This window comes from Carya illinoinensis, chromosome 12 (genome assembly GCF_018687715.1).
Source record: "Carya illinoinensis cultivar Pawnee chromosome 12, C.illinoinensisPawnee_v1, whole genome shotgun sequence".
Lineage (NCBI taxonomy): Eukaryota > Viridiplantae > Streptophyta > Magnoliopsida > Fagales > Juglandaceae > Carya > Carya illinoinensis.
In genome coordinates this window covers 23,247,991-23,268,864 of record NC_056763.1, presented here as the reverse complement: position 1 = coordinate 23,268,864, position 20,874 = coordinate 23,247,991, and the positions used below count along the sequence as shown (strand labels likewise).

Below are 20,874 nucleotides of genomic sequence, written 5' to 3'. Positions count from 1 at the left end.
TATTTGATAATAAAAAATTATTTAATAATAATAAATATGATATATCTTATTTAATAAAATATAAATAAAAAGATAGAATGTTCTATGCCGAAAATTTTTAACAATTACTGCACGCGCTCCCGTTCTCCTCAACTCCCACAAACACGCGCGCGCTCAAACTCAAACGCGACCGCGCACGCACGCATACTCCCTCTCTCACCCCCCCGTCCCTACTTCCTTTGTTTTTCCGAACCTCTCACCTATTGTGTCTTTCTTGCAATTCAGTTAACGAACCCTAACCCTAAACGTAACCCTAATGCCCTCTCAATATTCATCCCTCTCCCCCGGTTTAAACCCTACTATCGGTTTCACCTTCGATTCTCGTGAACTCGAGCGCCTTTTGGGTATCGATTTCTGATATGGATTCTCAGCCGAACAATCTATTTGAAACAGCATCGCAGCCCGACACGGCCAACGACGCCTATACCTTCCTGGAATTCAACACCCAGGGAGAGGACTTCGACTACCCCGAGTTCCGCGACCCGATCCGCTCCCCGGTGGTCTCCTGGCCCACGCCATCCGATTCCCTTTCCGACCCGAATGAAAGATGCGGTGGCGGCGGCCCTGGGTCGGATCCCCACTTGGACGCCTCGCCTGTATCCGCTGCCCCGGGCGGTGCGACCAAGACCCGGGTAGGTGGCTCGGGCAGTAGCAGTAGCGGCGGGCATAATAACAATAACAATAACAATAATACTCATAATAATAGCAGTAACCAGGTTGTGGAAGTCTTAGCGGCTGGGATGGGAGGTTTGAACTTCGAGGAGACCGGAGATGACGATAGTTACGAGTACGGGAAGGAGAATTTTACGGAGCACGCATGCCGGTACTGTGGTGTGTCGAACCCAGCCTGTGTGGTGCGCTGCAATGTCCCGTCTTGTCGTAAGTGGTTCTGCAATTCCAGGGGGAATACGTCGGGCTCGCATATCGTCAATCACCTGGTGAGTGGGTTTCCCTTTCTAAAGGGTGGAATGGAATTTGGGGGGAATTTTTATATGGAAATCAACTGCAAATTTATGTTTTTTAGAATGTAGTTTTGGTGGGTTTTTGGTCGATGAGAGATTTCTTAGGTTTATGGTTTGATGATTGGACTGACTTATAAGAAAAAATTGTATAATGGTTGGACTGGAAACTAGAAAATATGGCTTCGTATGTTGTGAATAGAATTTTTAAGAGGATCTCTAATATCATTTATTTCAATTGGACAGGCATCTCTGATATCTGTTTCTTATTTTCATTGCAATGGTGGTTCTGTAGGTTCGAGCAAAGCACAAGGAAGTTTGTCTTCATAAAGACAGTCCTTTGGGAGAAACAATCCTTGAATGCTACAATTGTGGTTGTCGCAATGTGTTCCTGCTTGGATTTATTTCAGCAAAGACAGAGAGTGTAGTGGTTCTTCTTTGTAGAGAACCTTGTTTAAGTGTTAATGCATTGAAGGACATGAATTGGGACCTGAGTCAGTGGTGTCCCCTGATTGATGATCGTTGTTTTCTGCAATGGCTTGTCAAGGTTGATATTATTTTATGCATTGCTCTCTGTTTAGCATATGAAGTCATTTATTGATTTGTTAATTATTGAACTTTCTAAGTCCGTTTTGCCTGTGCAGATCCCATCTGAACAGGAGCAGTTGAGGGCACGCCAGATCAGCGCTCAACAGATAAACAAGGTGGAAGAACTTTGGAAGACAAATCCTGATGCTTCCCTTGAGGATCTTGAAAAGCCCGGTGTGGATGATGAACCTCAGCATGTAGCCTTGAAGTATGAAGATGCATATCAGGTGCCCGAGCTTGCATGATTGCAAATAACATTATTGCTTAGCAACATGAGATGGTTGTGCTGGAAATTAGAGTATATATGTGGCTGTTTACTAATAAGTTGATTTTACCTTTCTTTTGCAGTATCAAAATGTATTTGCACCACTAATTAAGCTTGAAGCTGACTATGATAAAGTATGCTTCATATCTCTCTGCATCTTCTACTCAGTCTTTACTCTGCTTATAGTAGCATTAATTGATTATAATTTCTAAAGAGACAAACCTAGCTTACTGATGCCGTTATTTTTTCTGAATCATTTATTCTGATTTCCTGAACAAAGCCTTTGCTTGCTGCAAGATTTATGTAAAACAGTTTGTGGCATTTGATAATCTAAGTTTTGATGTAGATGATGAAAGAATCTCAAAGCAAGGACAACGTCACAATTCGGTGGGATATTGGTCTTAACAAGAAGCGAATTGCATATTTTGTTTTTCCAAAGGTACATCACTCTCACAGTCGTGCCACTTTAATTGTGAATGCCTTTTAAATCACTTTCAAGTTAGTGTATGTTTTCCTGATCTCTGCAATTATTTTTTGAGCATGCACGGTAGTTCTATTTCACTTTCCCTTTTTGAATGTTAGACTCCACGTTTTGTTGTTGTAGGAAGACAATGAGTTGCGCCTTGTACCGGGAGATGAGTTGCGGTTGCGTTATTCTGGAGATGCAGCTCACCCAGCATGGCAGTCAGTGGGGCATGTAGTATGGCTCCTCTTTTCATAGATATCCAAATTAATTGTTATTTAGGTGTTCCCTTCTAGGATGCAATGGCACTTGTATATGAATGGTATTACAGATTATTTTATATTGTTTCAGATCAAGCTGACCGCGCAAGAGGAGGTTGCGCTTGAACTCCGTGCTAGTCAGGTAGTTAAAGTATTGGTTTAATTAGCTTTTCTTTAAGTCTTTGTTGATCTTTTCATTTCTAGTTTGCTTACTGTCAATTATCAATGCAGGGAGTCCCAGTTGATTTGAACCATGGTTTTAGTGTTGATTTTGTGTGGAAAAGTACAAGCTTTGATCGTATGCAGGGAGCAATGAAAACTTTTGCAGTGGATGAGACTAGTGTTAGTGGGTAGGTCTATTAGTCTTTCAGCTTTATTTGCATTTGTTTCTGTAATAAGGTTCTTGAAAGAAGTTTACTCATAAAAAGAAAAGGTTCACGAAAGAAGTCTTTAATCTTGGGTGCGATTTCTCTAATGAGCTTAAAATCCTTTTTTTTTTTTTTTTAACATTGGAATGTTAATATGTAATTTTTCGTAAAGACTGCTGCGAGAGGAAATGTGAAATTCTATTATGGATTAAATTCGCTGCCCAGTTGTGGCTCAATCTGCTAGCCTTCATGGTGCAGTTTGTAAATATTTGATCAGCCTATTCTAGGCCGTTATTATTATTATTATTTTTTAAATATTATAGGCAGTTAAATAACAGAGCACATCTGTTCTGTACCTGGACAGTTTACATTTTGTATTTAAATGCCTCCTTCCATGCAGTTATATTTACCACCACTTGTTGGGACATGAAGTTGAAGTTCAAATGGTTAGGAATACATTGCCTAAACGCTTTGGTGCACCCGGTCTTCCAGAGCTTAATGCATCTCAAGTATGCCGTGCTGATTGTACACTTTGGTTTTATCTTGAACTTGTTTTACAAATATATGTTATCTATGCTATTATTTGAATGTTTTAGCTACAAAAAAATTGAGAAGTTTGAAGATGCACACTTAGAATATAGTGAGGCTGACTCATGGCACAAGTGCAAATAGACTACATCTACAAGAATGTATATCTTGTTTAGATGGAAACATGGAGGCTGTACACTAGTACTGGCCTTCTCAAGAGGCCTATTGATGTACATATTCTTGCCTAGCTCTCTCAACTTTCTAAGGATCAAGATATCTATATTTTTTTCTTGGGTTGTGACCCTTTTGGACCATTGGTGCGTCCACAATATGTATGCATACAAATAAACAAGACTTTAGTAAAGTTAGGGGTGTAAACAAAGCTTTATTTGCTTAATTTTTATTCAAACGAGTCAAGCTTGAGTTTTTTTTTTTTGATAAGTAAAAGATTTTATTGATGCACGTAAAAAGGCAAAGCCCGAGTACACAGGAGGTATACAAAAGAGATCCTAGTTACAAACTAAGTGCTACGAATAGTAGCATAAAAGTCATGAAGACTTGTTCCGTTCAATACAATAGAGGACGCCCAAAGTAATAGGGTATGAAAGAAGAAAGCCCTGAGACCGTCGAGGGAGCGTTCCTTGTTCTCAAAACAGCGTCTATTCATTTCGATCCATGTGCACCACATTAAGCATAAAGGTACCATCTTCCAGACAGTAGCTATTTGACGATTGCCCCTCATCCTTTGCCAACAAGACAATAAATCAATCACCCTCCTAGGCATAGCCCATGCAATACCAAGCCTGGATAGGATTTCATCCCACAAGGTCTTAACTACTTCGCAGTGAAGAAGGAGGTGGTCCACAGATTCACTGTCATGTTTGCACATGAAGCACCAATCCAATAAGTAGAGTCCACGTTTTCTTAACCTGTCTATAGTCAAAATTTTACCATGAGAAGCCACCCATCCGAAGAAAGCTACCTTAAGGGGAACATTGCACCTCCAGATGTTCTTCCACGGGAAGACATTGCAGGGGTGATTTGTCAAGGCCTTGTAATAAGAACGGACTGAGAATTTCTTATTTCCTATGCATATCCAAAGTAAGCAGTCCTCCCCTCCAGCCCTTAGCTTCATTTCATACAAAGCGCTATAGAAATCAGCGATGACTCCCACCTCCCAATCCTGGGCAGCTCTAGAGAATCTCACAGACTACTGGATAGAGTCAACAGCACTACACATATTATCGGCTACCGAGGAACCCTGATCAAAACCGATCCTGAAAAGAGAGGGGAAAGCATTTTTCAGGGCGACATCCCCACACCAAATGTCATGCCAAAAGCGGATGCGTGTGACTCTTCCCACCGCAAATTTGCAGTTACCGAGAAAGTTATTCCATCCATTCTGAATAAATTTCCAGACTCCCACGCCGTATGTCCCTCTTGCTTCTTTAGTGCACCATCCCCCCCAAATGCTCCCATATTTGGCATCTAAGGTATGCCTCCAAAGAGCATCTCCCTCAAGATGATACCGCCATAACCATTTCCCCAGGAGTGCCTTGTTGAAGGTTCGTAAATTTCTTAGGCCCAAACCACCACAAGACAACGGAGTGCATACTTTATCCCATTTGATCAAGTGACATTTCTTTTCATCCTCTAACCCACCCCATAAAAAATCGCGGAAAGTCTTCTCTAGTCTGAGGAGGTGGGAGATTGTCAAGCTTGAGTTATTACCAACTTTTATTTATATTCATGATTTTCTATTCTGTCGAATGATTTCTTCAGCCGGCTTGGCTTGTTCATGTCAAGAAGCATGGTGGACATTTTTACTCATGGAGATGATTGGGTGGCAGCCCACAAATTTCAGCGATGTGTAAATGGTTCCTGCATGCCTCATATGGTATATATGGAGGGAAGAGGATGATGGAAATTTTTAAGTATCAAAAACAAACAATGGGGTTCAAGACTTTCTTTTTCAACACTCCCCTTTGTTAAGCAACTTCTATATCTAGCCAAATGAATTTCTTTTACACATCTCATTGTACTTGGAAAAGGAGCTTTTAATGAGATTCTAATTACTTATTAAAAAGTTTATATTCATGAATAGTTCTTTTAATTTTCCAATGAGTTCGAGCTTATTCGTAAACTACCTAATTTTGACAAAATACCATGGCATATTTGGAGGGAAAGCAATAACAGGAATTTTTAGGACCACGAATGGACAATGAAGATGATCAAGACTCTTTTTCGACACCCTCATTCTTTGGGCTGCGTTAATAGGTTTCAATGGACTTAGGGCATGTCTGGGTAATGAGATGAGTTGGGAATTTTGTGAATAGTACTAAAATGGTTTGTGCATAGTACTGAAATTGTTTAAGTTAAGATGTTTAATTAGGTTTTGAGAAATGTGAGAAATTTAAATAAAAATATTATAAAGTTAAAAAAATATTTGAATATAATTTTTTGATATTATTTTTGATTTGAAATTTGGAAAAGTCGTATTGTTTTTTGTATTTTGTTTGGAAGTTTGAGAAATTTGTAATGATTAGATGAAAAAAGTTGAAAATTTGAAATTAAAGTGTGTGTTTGAGTGCTGTTTGGGAAGGAATTTTTTTTTTTGGATAGATAATAGAGATTTTATTCATAGTAAAAGGTCAAGTTCAGAATGATGGGAAATTTTGAGATGAGAACATCTCATCTCATCTAAGTTCCCAAACAACCCCTTAGTTTCCATGATTTTCTTATCCTTTTGTTTCTGTAGGTTTGGCTAGGTGACTGTCTTGTACACACATCATTGTACTTGGATTCCTCGTTGTTTTCTTAGAATGATATTCTTATTGCTGATAAAAAATTTGTAAATACCTTCATATAGTTTATATATGTGTGTCAGATTATATTTATAAGAATTCAAACTATATTTATCATATTAGGAACAACGCTCTTAGAACTCTCTCTGAATCTGAGAGAACTAGCAAGAGTTAGGTAGTCACTGAACTTGAAAGAGTAGTATTGATGAAAGAGATCTCTTGGAGACAAAAATCATGGGCGCTATGGCTCACGAAGGGAGACAAGTGCACGAAGTTCTTCCATAGGGTGGCTAATTTACATAGGAGGAACAACTCTATTGATATGCTGGTGGTAGATGGAGCAGTTTCCTTGGATCAGTCTGTCATCAAGAATCACATCGCTCAGTATTACGAACACCTCCTATCCAAACAACACACATGGAGACCGAAAGTGGATGGTTGAACTTTTTCAGCATTAGATCAATAGTGTGCAGGGTGGCTTGAGAGGCTCTTTGAAGAAGATGAAGTATGCAAAGTAATCAGTGGCATAGCTAGTGACAAGGCTCTAGGCCTTGACAATTTTATCATGGGATTTTTCTAAGCTTGTTGGGACTTGATCAAGGGTGACCATATGTGGGTATTTCAAGAGTTTTGTACTAATGCTAGATTTGAAAAAAGTTTTAATGCTACTTGTTTAGCACTCATTCCCAAAAAGGTGGGGTCTGTGGATGTTAGAGACTATCGTCCCATTAGCCTTGTGAATGGGGTTACCAAGATTCTTTCTAAAGTGTTTAAGAATGGATTGAGTACATTGATGGAAAAGTTAATTTTGAAGCCGCAAAATGCATTTGTCAAAGGTAGAAAAATACTAGATTTGATCTTAATGGCAAATGAAGTGTTGGTTGAATGACTCAAATCTAGAGAACCTAGATTACTCTACAAGTTAGCCATGGAGAAAGCCTATGATCTCGTCAACTGAAAGTTCTTACTTTATTTACTTGCAAGATGTGGCTTTAGGGAGAAATGGCAAAGGTGGGTAGAGTTTTATATCTCTACAATTTGCTTCTTTGTCTTGGTGAGTGGTTTGGCCGTGGGTTTCTTTGACTCCTTCTGTGGTTTGACACAAGGTGACCTGCTTTCTCTTTTACTTTCTTTATTCGTCATGAAAGCTCTCAGTAAGATGATTGTGGGCCTTGTGGAATGTGATTTTCTCTACGGTTTCTTGGTGGGGAATGATGATAATGGTTCTATTGATATTTCTCACTTGCTTTTGGTTGACGATACTCCAAATCTCAGGCATATCCAATCTTTGAGGACTTTACTTCTTTGTTTTGAAGCTGTCTTGGGTTTGAAAGTTAATCTCTCAAAATCTGAATTGGTGCTAGTGGTGACTGTTCTTGAAGCGGTGAATCTAGCATCTCTCTTACGATGTAAGGTATCTTCTCTACCCCTGAAGTATCTCAGCTTACCACTAGGTGCTTCCTTTAAATGAGAGAGGATTTGGAATGTTGTGGTTGAAAAAGTGGAGCACATATTGGCTTTTTGGAAGAGGTTGTATTGTCTAAAGGTGGCTGACTCACTTTGATTATAAGTACTCTTTCTAATCTACCCACCTATTTTCTGTCTTTGCTTCCACTCTCCACAAAGGTTGCCAACCGTATTTAGAAGCTACAACGAGATTTCTTGTTGAGTGGGTTGGGGGAAAAGTTAAAATTTCATTTTGGTAAATTGGTCAATTGTTTGTACTCCAATTTCTGGGGTGGATTGGGGGTTCGTAACTTGATGAAGTTCAACCAAGCCTTGTTGGGTAAATGGTTGTGGCAGTACCAACACGACATGGGGGGTCCTATGGAAGTCCGTTATAGATTCACAGTTTGAGGAGGATGGTGCTTGAATGAGGTATGTGGTTCATATGAGGTGGGTTTGTGGAAATACATTAGAAAAAGGTTGAGAGATCTTTCGGAGATATGCACTTGTGGTGGGTGATGGCTCTCGTGTCAGATTTTGGTATGATAAATGGTGTGGTGAATGAAGCCTCCCAGACACCTTCCTTGCCATATTTGAGCTTGTATGAGTGAAGGATGCAACGAGAGCTGACCTCTTGGTCTTTTCTAGTGGCTCAATGGAATGTAGATTTCATTAGGGCAGTCCAAGGTTGGGAGTTAGAGGCTATCACAGAGTTCTACATTACACTATATTTCGTAAGAATGATCGAGGGTACCATAGATAAGATGAATTGGAGCCCCTCCGAAAAAGGTAGATGCATTGTCAGATTGTTTCAAAAAGTTTTAACGAGCTTGAGAATGTTCATATTTTCACGAAAGATTATATGGCAAACGAAAGCTCCTTCAAAAGTAGCTTTTTTCGTTTGAACAACATCATTGGACAATATTCTCACCCCAGTAATTTAAGGAAATGTTAGGTAATGGTGTTGGACTGGTATTGCATGTGTAAGAAGAATGATGAATTAGTAGATCATCTGCGTTTACATTGTGAGGTGTCCAGGACCATGTAGGATGATTTTTTTGCGGGAATTGGATTATCATGGGTTATGCCTCTTAGACTGGTGGATTTCCTAGCAAGCTGGAGAGGCCTTCAAGGTAATTATCAAGTGGTAGCAATCTAGAGAATGGTTTCTATATGTATGTGTTGGTGTATTTGGCGAGAGATAAATGATACAAGCTTCAAATATCTCATGAGAACAACGGACGAGTTGTTTTCTTTTTTAAAACATTGTACTTATGGGCGGGGGCCATTGTTTGTAATGGGCTAAATGTCCATGATTTTCTACTTTTGGTTGTAAACTCTAGTTAGGTACTTCTCATGTATACTCCCTTTGTACTTGGACTTTGCCTACTTTTATGATAAAACTTCTTGATTATCTATAGAAAAACATATTTTTCTTGTATATTTTCAAATCCTTAAGATATTATCATTGTAGAGCCGAAATTAATACTATGAAAATAAGAATACAAAGTTATATGAGTTTATACGAGTCAAATCAAGTTTTATATGAGTTGTATTGTTCAATAATAGAAATAATTTAGTATTCCCGAATGAGTCATTTAATAAATGAACTGAGCCTGATTCAAGTTTGGTTGAGCTGATTTTGAATAGCCTGTTGAGTAATCTTGTTCTCAGCTATGGTTTTATGTTTGACTTGTACATAATGTAACCTAGTCTTTTTTATTTCCATTTCCTTCTTGGTGAATATTTACTACCACTTCCTAGCAAATTTTCTTTGCTAATTTTGTTCTCAAAGTTGCGTCACTGATATTTACTCATTTGATAGGTGTTTGCTGTAAAAAGTGTCCTTCAGAAACCTATAAGTTTGATTCAAGGTCCACCTGGCACAGGGAAAACTGTCACTTCTGCAGCGATTGTATATCACATGGCCAAACAAGGCCAAGGGCAGGTAGGTTTAATTACATGTTTACTTATAAAAAAGGGTTTAATTACATGTTCCCCATACATTTGTTTTGGTTGTACACTTGTTTATGGAAATAAATTCTAATTTTCAGGTTTTGGTTTGTGCCCCCAGTAATGTGGCTGTAGACCAACTAGCTGAAAAGATAAGTGCCACTGGGTTAAAGGTGAGGAAGCAGAGCCTTGGTTGCAGTTATGCTTACATTGTTTTTTTCTTTGGGTGTTGACTTCTTTTTTTGTATTGTTTGTTGCTAGATTATCATGCTTAGGTGATGCGCTTGTATATGTGCTGTGTACTTGGGCTCTTGCCTAATCTGGTTATCAATAAAATCTTTGGTTACTGAAAAAAAAAAATTGTGAGTATGGTAATACCACGAATTTAGTATGAGAGGATGGTAATTTTTTTTTGTAAGTAAAAATTTATTGATATCAGTAGGTGTAGCCAAGTATACTGGATGTATACAGGAGATAACACCTAGCTAGAAGCAGTAGGTTCAAGGAAATCATGAACATTAAGCTCATTAGGATCTAAAGCTATTGCCCAGAAAAACAATGTGCTGAAAAAGAGTTTTCTAAGTTCCTCTATCAATCATTCCTTACCCTTGAAGTTCCAATCGTTTCTTTCCCTTGAAGTATGAGAGGATGATAATTAAGAGCCCACATTGCTTGGAATGGAGAAGTTCTTACAATTTATAATAATTTCAAGGAGGTCCATTTGTACCGACTCAAGGAAAGCCTGGGTCTTTATAAATGAAGCCCCTTGGAATAATTATTAACTGCAAGAACTTCTTAGACAATGAAAGATCCAATTCATCCCCCTTTCCTATTAAATCCAGGGTATTACAAGTATCATGTATATGTGAGTTGAAAATCCTCCAAATCATATGATATGATATCTTTAATGAAAGATATTAAATTATCAATATAAAATTCTGATTAGTGAATCTTTTGAAACTTGATTTGGCTTATTATATATTTTTTATCAGTAAACAAAATTTTATTGATCATAAAATAGACAAAGTCCCAAGTGATTTCGTTCATTATCTTTTATGGGACAATAATTTCAATTTCAGTTAAAGCTATTGAGTAGGTATTCTTGCTTGAAAAACTATTGGGATTTCAGGTTGTTAGGCTTTGTGCAAAATCAAGGGAAGCTGTGAGTTCTCCAGTTGAGCATTTAACTCTACACTATCAGGTCTGTTAGTTGCAGAAATCGTTAAGTATTTTGCCTGGCATTTTTCTTCTCTTATATTTTGTGTTTTAGCGTTATCAACATTTTTGCAGGTTCGACATCTTGACACATCTGAGAAGAGTGAACTTCACAAGTTACAACTACTGAAAGATGAACAAGGTCAGGCATACTCTCTCTCTCTCTCTCTCTCTCTCTCTCTCTCTCTCTCTCTCTCCATACTTTTGTTATTAATAAATAGAATCTTCTGTTTGGATTGTATGAGGAGTTGTAAATTAGAGCAGTTGATTTGATGGTTCGCAAGCTTGTTATGACCACTCATATCTTGAGTGAGATGATTCGTCTCTGGATCTAAATTTTCCCGGTTATTTTGTGATGTGGCTTTGATTCTGCTTTATGTTTTGTAATTCGTTGTTAGGATTGTTTAGGCCACAATTTTTGAAGAAAGGCTATATAAACAGGAATTATGTGCGGATTGTAGCATGATTCTTGTGAACTTCCGCAACCAGGTCAAGCTCAATGAGGTTTTGCATTTTATGTTGTGCTCATATTGTTGCATGTTTTGGGAATACTTTGCCTATCATTCATTGCATTCAATTGTATTATCTGCTTTGGGCTGTTAGATTGTTGATTTTGGTGGGAAACAACTACCCAGAGGACTAAGGTCCATTGGTAGCATTTGTCAAGAACTCTTTTCCATACTTGAAGAGTGTTCCCAAGAAAAGTGCTACCAAACAAAAAACTCCTTGAAATTTTTTTAGGAAACTTTTTGAAGAGACACAACTTTTAAGTTAAGTCATACTAAAAGGTTTTGACATTATTCATGGTTCTTTATTTCATTGGATGAGCATTTCGAGAGTGAAGACCCCTTCAAGAGTGGCTTTGTTTTGTGTGGACCGTGCATTTGGGAAAGTTGATGATGTGGACAACTTGAGGTAGTGGAACATCACCTTGGTGAATTGTGTGTAAGATTAATGGGAGTCTATTGATCATCGTATTCATCATGATGGGCAAGAGATTTATAATGTTTGCTATTCAAGGGGTTTACTGTTGACTGGGTTTTGCCTTGAGGATTATTTGAGTTGTTAGTGAGTTGGAGATGACAGCTAGGACATGGTGATGTTTTGTTAGTGTGGAGGTTGGTTCCTTTATGCCTAATGTGGTATATTTGGAGAGAGTGGAGTGCATGGACCTTTAAAGATATGGAAGCTTCAGTAGGAGAGCTGACAAAGACTGTCGTCAGCACCCTTTAAACAAGGATGGTAGCTAATGATAATGAGCTTTTTCTAGCCTTTCGTAGTTTTTAAATTGGTGTTTTTCTTCTTCTGTAGAATAGATTATCTCTTTTATACTATTTTTTTTTTTTTTTATTAGTAATAAAACGAAAATGGGTGTATACTTATTGTTTAACTAGGTTTGTGTCCCTCTGTATTTTTTTAATGAGATTACATTACTTAAAAGAAAAAAATAAAAAAACTCAAAAGCAGTTACCCTATCTTCCCATTCTCCTCCCCCCGCCTGCAGTGGCCAAGATGGTAGCTGGCCACGAGGGATCTCCCACTTTCGTCTGACTGTAGGCTGGCCGGCCTGGGGGGAGGGGGGGTATTTCTTGAATTTATAGTTCTATGCCTAATCTGGCTGTCAAGTAAAGGCTTTAGCTTTGAAGTGACAGTTAGTTATTTTCTTAATGTTGATTTTAAAAACATATAAACGAATACAGGTGGGACATCCAATTAATTAATGGTGATTTTTGTTTTTGTTTTTGTTTTCCAAATGAGTACAGGAGAGCTGTCTAGCAGTGATGAGAAAAAGTATAAAGCACTGAAACGAGCAACAGAGAGGGAGATTTCTCAGAGCGCTGATGTCATTTGCTGCACATGCGTTGGTGCTGGAGATCCTCGATTGTCAAATTTTAGGTTTCGCCAGGTTGGGATGCATCTTATGAGTGGATGTTTGCGAAGGATTCACAATTTGAAGGCCCACACTTTTCTACTCTTTTTCAGGTACTCATTGATGAATCTACTCAGGCAACAGAACCTGAATGTCTTATTCCTCTGGTTCTTGGGGCAAAGCAGGTATGTAGAAATTGAGTCTTGGCTTGCCATTCTACCATTCCATTTCATGATTGGTCTTCTGATTGTAAGTCATATATCAGGTTGTACTCGTTGGTGATCATTGCCAGCTTGGCCCAGTCATTATGTGCAAGAAAGCAGCTCGTGCTGGCTTAGCCCAGTCTCTTTTTGAACGTCTTGTTCTCCTTGGTGTCAAACCAATTAGATTGCAGGTAGTGGAGAGAGGATAGTTGTTTCTCTCTGTGTGCATTTTCTATTACTCAAAAGTAAGGCTTACCTTATCATTCATTTATTTTCCTTAAATAAACTAGCTGGAGCACAATAATGCATGTGTGCCATACTTGGACAACACCATGGCTGTCATTTCCAAAGTGATGTTCATATTTTGAAATTTCATTACAAGTTATTAAATGTGGAACCTAGAAACGAGATCTAAAATCACCAACATAAATATTTTTTACAACCAATGACCAAATGGCCTACTGGAAAGATGGCCCCCATCTGGGAAATGTTATTTGGACAGTAGTGGATCAATGTATGCAAGTGAAGCACAAAAACGTGAATACATGGCAGCTTGTAAGGTTTTATGTGTTCTATTAAATTAAACCACAAGCCCTACTGCTTGTATAGGCCCAATCAACTATAAGAAATTTTGATGTGGGGGTTCTTGTATAGGTCTCGTGTACTTGGGCTAGGCCTACTTATTAGTTACCAACAATTTTTTTTACCTTCTGAAAAAAAGAAAAATTTTATTTATATCTTGTTTACTTGTAAAAATAAAAAATAAAAATTTTGATGTGGTGATATTAAGGAGTCCTATTGAAAATATAATTGTGAAAGGATTTGGATAAGTGGTGGAAGTTTCTGCAGTTATGTGAGAGTGTGAGAGATTTCGGATTTTATCTTCTTTTTTTTAACCTTTTTGGCCATGTGGTATCTCTAATCAAGAGAGGATAACCTCTTGAATGGGATTAGTTCTGGTAATCAACAAAACTTACACCAATTGGGGGAATGCCTTTATGTAATTGTATGGGTAAGTTATAAAAAAAAAATATAATTGTATAGGTAAGTTTCACAACCTCATGGTCAGTGTTGTGGTTGGCATTATCACTGGTTGAATCTGACCAGATCCCCATATTATTGATTTTTGGATTGCATACTATCCTCATAATATATAAAAATATCTGCGCATTTTTGTGAGTATAAAATTTTTATACGTATTCAGTTAAGTATGTATATATGTGGGTGGGTGGCCGTGTGTGTTGTTTTATACCGGATGCTGATTGCCGATGTGATCACTGCCTTTTAATGATAATATAAATTAGCACGTGTAAGTTTGTCCTGTGCTGATGATAACTGTAATAGTATTTGTTTTTGGGTTGAAAATGTGTTTATTTCTTGATAAATTAGATAAGTGAAAGTTTGTGTTTATTTCGCTCTGTTTCCATTGATGCTATGAAATTAGTTTTGTTAATTGGTAAAGAATCTATAAGGTTTACTTGTCAAAATTTGCAGGCAACTTTTTTATGTAATTATTAAATGTGATAATATGCACGTTGCAAGGCTGATTTGTTACATTTTGTTTCAAAATTTAGGTTCAATACCGTATGCACCCATCTCTTTCGGAGTTTCCTTCTAACAGCTTCTATGAAGGCACACTACAGAATGGAGTAACTGTAAATGAAAGGCAATCAACAGGCATTGACTTTCCTTGGCCTGTGCCGAATCGTCCAATGCTTTTTTATGTCCAGGTACCACAACTGCCCATAAACAAGTAACACTTTACACTATTGGCTGTTTGGAATAGATTTCAATGGTCTGAATATCCGCAAATTCTTGGTATTTTTAGTCAATCATGCCTAGTGTTGCTCTTGTATATGTCTTATGTACTTGGGCTATGCTCATTTCTCATCAATTGAACTCTTATTTAATGATAAAAAAGTATCAACAAGTAATTGTACGGCTAATATTATTTGATTTGATGTCTTGCTTGGTGTCAAATCATAGTTTTCATTTGCTGAAATGGGATTAATTTTACTTATCAAAAAAAAGAAAAAAAAAGAAATGGGATTAATTTCAATGCTAAAACTGTACAGCTCTTTTTTTCTTTTGTTCTTTTTTGGTGTGTATATTGTCAATATCTCTCTTTTTTTTTCAACTTCTCTTCTGAGATACCGTTTTGATAACAATATCGTTTTAGATGGGACAAGAGGAGATAAGTGCCAGCGGGACATCCTATTTAAATAGGACTGAGGCTGCTAATGTGGAAAAGATTGTAACTACTTTTTTAAGGAGTGGTGTGGTTCCTAGTCAGGTAATTCTACGGATCTTCGTTTTCTTATTAATGTCCATAGGTTTACTTCTGCTTGTTCGGTGATTAATTATGTCACATTTTCACAGATTGGGGTGATAACACCGTATGAGGGACAAAGAGCATATATTGTAAACTATATGTCAAGAAATGGTGCTCTCAGACAGCAACTTTACAAGGAGATAGAAGTAATATTTTGATTCTGACTCGCCAATGCCAAGTCCTAATATTTTTCGTGCAGTTTCTTAAAATATGTATGTTACAGGTCGCAAGCGTGGATTCGTTTCAGGGAAGGGAAAAAGACTACATTATCTTGTCGTGCGTGAGGAGTAATGAACATCAGGTTAGTTAATTTAACATATACACTAATTTATTTTAGTCTGCCGCATATGCATGCTGAGTATAAATTTTGTCATGAAGACTCAAGATTGTTCCTGCTTACCTTTTGATTAAATAGGTGGTGGAAATGTGTATTTGTTTTTAATTATTGTTGTTGTCATTGTTATCGTTATTGTTGAGAGGTTATTTAAGTTTTTAAGATGAAGGTTATTGGCAAATGCTTATATTATTCAGATTTTGACAGGGTTCACAATTTTATGATTATTGTATTGAAATGAACAATAATTATTCTCAGAATAGCAAGATGGAAATAGGATCCTTAAGGTTAAAAAGGATTAATTGTAGAACCCATCCTTTGGCAAGGTAATCTCCGTGGCTGCCGATTTGAGGTATAGATCATGGGTCCAAAGCCACTAAGTGCTGTCTCCTCTTGTAAGCGTTGTGGAGGAGTTCATGGGTCCAAACCCACTAAACGCATGTACAGCTTACCATGAAAGACAACCACTTGAGAAGTTTATAATTTATATAAAAACCTTCCTCTTGATAACGTAAACATTTGTGTTTTTAAGTGATTGGTAGATTCTGCCTGTTGGAAACACATATCTTAGTGCTTCCACTTTTTATTACTGCTAAAAGTTATCTTTGATCGTTGCTTTTATTACTACTTAATATTTTCTTAAAGGTAATCTCCTGACTCCCTGAGTTGATGCTTGACTGCCGGACCTCTTTTCAGGGAATTGGATTCCTTAATGATCCTCGTAGGCTCAATGTTGCTCTAACACGTGCTCGATATGGTATTGTCATTCTGGGGAATCCTAAAGTCCTGAGCAAACAGCCACTTTGGAATGGCTTATTGACCCACTACAAGGTATTTCTCTGTTGTTTTATGCTATTATGGGTTATCTAATGTTGTATTTTATTGTACTTTCCTTGTGCTGGGGTCAGTGTTAGTGCCCACTAACATATCACACAGCCTGTTGTGTACATTCTACTAATATCGTCTACTTATATTGGAATTACTCATTATTTCTTTTGGTCAACCTTTTCCTAATTTTTTACCTTGTTACAGTAAAGTGATATAGGTTGATATGCAATTACTGCATGTCTTGACTTTTGCAATTATTAATCTCTGATTTTCTCCTAGTATACTTGGTCTTTTGGGTACTCTTTTGATCAATTAAAATTTGTTTACCGATATAAAAAAAATAAAAATCTCTGATTTCATCCTAAATAATTTGTTTTCTGTTTTTATCCTTTTTTTTTTTCTTTTTTTCTCTTTTTGTGAATGTTTCATCAGGAGTTTTTTTTTTTGAATGTTTCATCAGGAGCATGAATGCTTGGTTGAAGGGCCTTTGAATAACTTGAAGCAGAGTATGGTTCAATTTCAGAAGCCCAAAAAGGTAGGGCATTGAATGGAAAATAAAAATGCTAAAGTGCATCGTACTGGTTGTGTGTGTGTTTTTTTTTTGGGGGGGGGGGGGGGGGGGGGGGGGGGGGGGGGGTTTCTGTTTGTACTCAGTGATCAATCATAAGCTTGTATTTGGACGAGACCTGACATTATGGTTATTGCTGTTTTGACACAGATCTATAATGATAGGAGACTTTTCTTTAGTGGTGGACCTGGAGTTGTGCCTAACGATACTTTTGGTTCTGTTGCGTCACCTGGACAGAATGCTGATAGAAGAAGCAGTCGTGGTAGGGGTATGCTATTGCTATCACATTGTATCTTTAAATTGTTTGCCATGGAGTTCTCTCAAGTGCTTAGGATATTTTTATCTTGGAGCATTACACTAGCACTTAAATCCAGAAGAGGATATTGCTCCAGTCTGCTCATTTCTCACTGTTAAGATTCATCCAACTGCAGGTACTTTTATATCTCCTGGACCTCCTAATGGTACCCATAAGCCTGGGGTGCATCCTGCTGGGTATCCAATGCCTCGGGTTCCCCTTCCACCATTTCATGGTGGTCCACCTTCTCAACCATATGCTATTCCAACTCGTGGTGCCGTCCATGGGCCTGTGGGAGCAGTTCCTCACATCCCTCCACCAGGAAGTCGGGGCTTTGGAGCGGGCCGGGGAAATGCTGGTGCTGCTATTGGCAGTCATCTCCCACACCACCAAGGGACCCAGCAAGCTATCGGAAATATTGGCTCTACTTTCAACTTTCCAGCTCTGGAGAACCCAAACAGCCAGCCATCTGTTGGTGGTCCATTATCTCAACCTGGGTTTGTTAATAATGTCTGTCCTCGTTCTTTCTTTTTTCAGTTTTTAAATATATCTCTGTAATTTTTTCCATATTTGCATTGCTATGCTCTGAAAATATTTTGTTTTATGTCTCAGATGCCAGTTCAAGGGTCAAGCCAAACATTTCGTGATGGATTTTCCATGGCTGGTTTGTCTCAGGTATTTATTGTAGAACACTATATGTTTTATTGTTTGTTTATTGGAAAATACTTTAGTCACAAAAAGATTATACACAAGTAAACCCACAAACTGATGTGGCTTGATGTGGTACGTCAGATTATAAAGTTACTTTTATTACAAAGCAGATCTAACGGATTCCATGAAATCACATCAGTTTGTGAGTTTATTTTGTATAATCTCTGTGTCTGTAAGAGTTCTCTTGTTTATTTAGTTTTTCTTGATTCTGAATCTGTTTTTCAAATCATCAGGATTTCTTGGGTGATGATTTCAAAAGCCAGGGATCCCATGTTCCTTATAATGTTACTGACTTCTCCACTCAGGTACACGTCAAGGAAATCTTGGAATTATTGTGGACAAACATATGTCTTTATACATCGACAATGGGTGTGTTGGGATGTGTTTGATGTTGGAAACGGATTTAAGACTTCAGGTTTCTCACCTTATTTTCTATGAATGTAAATTTAGGTCTCATATCTTGGATTTTCCCGTAGATTCAACCAGTGTCTATAATCTGGTTAGATGGAGAGAAGCGAACAGGCAGTGGTTGTATAATGTAGTACCATGTGTTGCTTTATACGTGAGATGTGTTTCAGCTATTAGAAGGTGTATTGAAGAGGATGTCTTGTGGATTTTATATCTCTACAACTAATTGTTTTGTATTTTCTTTCAATACAACTTGAACGTTTATCTGTTGGGTGACTTCAAAATACATTATGCCACATTATTGTTTATAAAGTTGACTGTTGCTGGCATTCTGCAGGCGTCTCAAGGTGGATATGCTGTTGATTATGTAACCCAGGGAGCACAAGGTGGGTTTCCTGGTAACTTTTTGAACCAGAATTCTCAAGCTGGATATTCTCGCTTTGGTACAGGGAATGATTTCATGTCTCAGGTTTGCTCTAGTTACCATTCTCAGATTATTTTTATGCCCGCTGTCCCCCCCCCCCCCCCCCCCCCCCCCCCCCCCCAGGCGGAACTTCTGCTTTAATATTTGCTCTAATGCAGGACTATATGTCTCATGGATCCCAAGGTCTATTTACTCAGGTTGGCTTCAGTGACCCCTCACAAGATGATGCATCGCAGAGCCACTTCAGCGTGGCAAATACCAACCCACTTCAGTCTCAGGTTTTTTTTAATACCAATGCTGTCTTATAGGGTAATCTCATAGGTAGAATCATAAAAAAGCTAAGATGCAAGATATTTGGCCATGGAGACCTTGCCACCTGTTCTGCATAGGGTCTGTCTGATTGCTCTCTGCTTCTGGCTAAATGTTTTCTGCATCATACCTTGACTCTGGTGACTGGTGGTTCTCTTATGAGAGAGAATTTATAAGATGTCTGATTTATTTGCAGGGCTTAATGAATTCTCTCTACTCTCAGCCTTTTGGCCACTACAACACGCAACCACCTCTGAACTTGCAGGCTCCACAACAACAGCCTCAGTCAGGTCAGGGCTCCTCTCAAACTCACAAAATCCAGTATAATGGTTGAGACTCCGGGATTTGTGGCCGTGATGGGTTATGATCTTTACAGTCAGCAACTTGGTTTGTGCTCTCATGTGTGCCCAAGTGTGTCTGCTGCCCTAGGAAGCAGAGGAGTTTTGGCTTTTGGGGGTCAGTTTGATTATCTCCACAACCCGTAGATTATTATTTTGGGGGTTGGGAATAAGATGGGGTGGAGTAAGATGGATGTGGCTTGAGAGACACTGGGCAGCACATCCAGGGCTGAGAGAGAAAAGGATAACCCCAATTACCTGCTTGAAGTTTTGTGTTGTTTTTTGAGAGAAGGTAAAATTGTTCCAAAGGGAGAGCATTACATGACACATGGTATTGGTCGAAAGGGTTTGGGGATATTTGAAGAAGCCTGAAGAATCAAGGCCATTTACCACATACTGGAAAACCACCATTTTATAAAGCAGCAGCAGTAACCACTGAAAAATTCTTACATTGGCCGGCCGAGAATAGTCTTTAGCCTCTAACCCTTTCAGCTCGTCCTGACGTGTAATTATGCTCACCCACATTATTATTGAATGGGATGATGACAATAGCTAGCTTAGGAGTCTTTCTGGGCGCAAAGTAGTGCCACCAGATCGAACCGGGGTGGTATATATGAAATTTGTGATAGCGGTTTCCTTGTGTAATTCGGTTTGCTTTTTTGCGTGGGTTGACATAATATGTAATTTGGTTTGTCTTCGATGCTTTTGATTGGGTTGGCACTAAACTCTTTTAGTTGGAGGTATTATGGGAAACAAATTCCGACTTACCACTTGAGAAAGAAGAGGTAATTGGAGGACTGTGTTTAAATTGTAACTCGTTTGCTTCCCATCCAAACAAGTTAAACAATGTGCCCTTGTTTGGATTCACTCTTTTCCAAGTTTTTGGGAACAGCTTTAAAATGTGCTAAGTTTATAAAGAAAGAATCTGATAACAAGAAAGGAGGGAAAAGTCCGAGAAATTATAAAATGACAGATTACATGGGAAAGTGGTTTTAAATTAATGTAGTATTTTTTAAAGTGAAGAATTAGAGTAGTTATTCCAAATGCTGAAAGAGAAATGATAATTGTATTCGAGGTTGTGTAAGTGTTATGTAATTATTATGAAAAAAGTGTTTAAATATGAGATTTATATTAAAAAAATTAATTTTTTAATAGTAGATTTAATTTTAAATTTTTTAATAAATAATTTCGAGAAAAAATTATTTATTCAAGCATACAACTTGGTTCTTCTTCCCTTCGATTTCACCCTTACGATACAAGGAAAATCTAAACCAGGAGATCCGACAACTTTGCTGCAGACAAACTCTCCAATTGAAATTTGAAAGTCGAACTCTCGTCATTCTTTACTCTTTAGTATAGTGGTGTT

At 38.0% G+C, this 20,874-nt stretch overlaps 1 protein-coding gene across 4 annotated transcripts; it reads left to right on the top strand.

Moving 5' to 3' along the window:
• The first annotated feature begins 164 nt into the window (after positions 1-164).
• On the top strand, positions 165-20,322 carry LOC122289625 (regulator of nonsense transcripts 1 homolog). 4 transcript variants are annotated; one of them, XM_043096787.1, is made up of 29 exons: positions 169-977; positions 1,294-1,545; positions 1,643-1,813; positions 1,935-1,985; positions 2,198-2,290; positions 2,456-2,548; positions 2,666-2,716; positions 2,806-2,924; positions 3,343-3,451; positions 9,546-9,668; positions 9,775-9,846; positions 10,803-10,874; positions 10,964-11,030; positions 12,652-12,794; positions 12,872-12,943; positions 13,024-13,152; positions 14,536-14,691; positions 15,141-15,254; positions 15,341-15,439; positions 15,517-15,594; positions 16,324-16,458; positions 16,916-16,990; positions 17,174-17,291; positions 17,455-17,828; positions 17,931-17,993; positions 18,263-18,334; positions 18,775-18,906; positions 19,020-19,139; positions 19,367-20,322. In XM_043096787.1, the coding sequence occupies exons 1-29, from the start codon at positions 399-401 to the stop codon at positions 19,502-19,504; spliced, it is 3,870 nt and encodes a 1,289-aa protein (XP_042952721.1). In that variant the 5' UTR covers positions 169-398; the 3' UTR covers positions 19,505-20,322. The 4 variants fall into 4 exon arrangements, 3 of the variants coding, with proteins under 3 accessions (XP_042952721.1, XP_042952722.1, XP_042952720.1); XM_043096788.1 differs by having other exon boundaries at positions 2,456-2,551; positions 17,174-17,285; XM_043096786.1 differs by having other exon boundaries at positions 2,456-2,551.
• Positions 20,323-20,874: the final 552 nt, after the last annotated feature.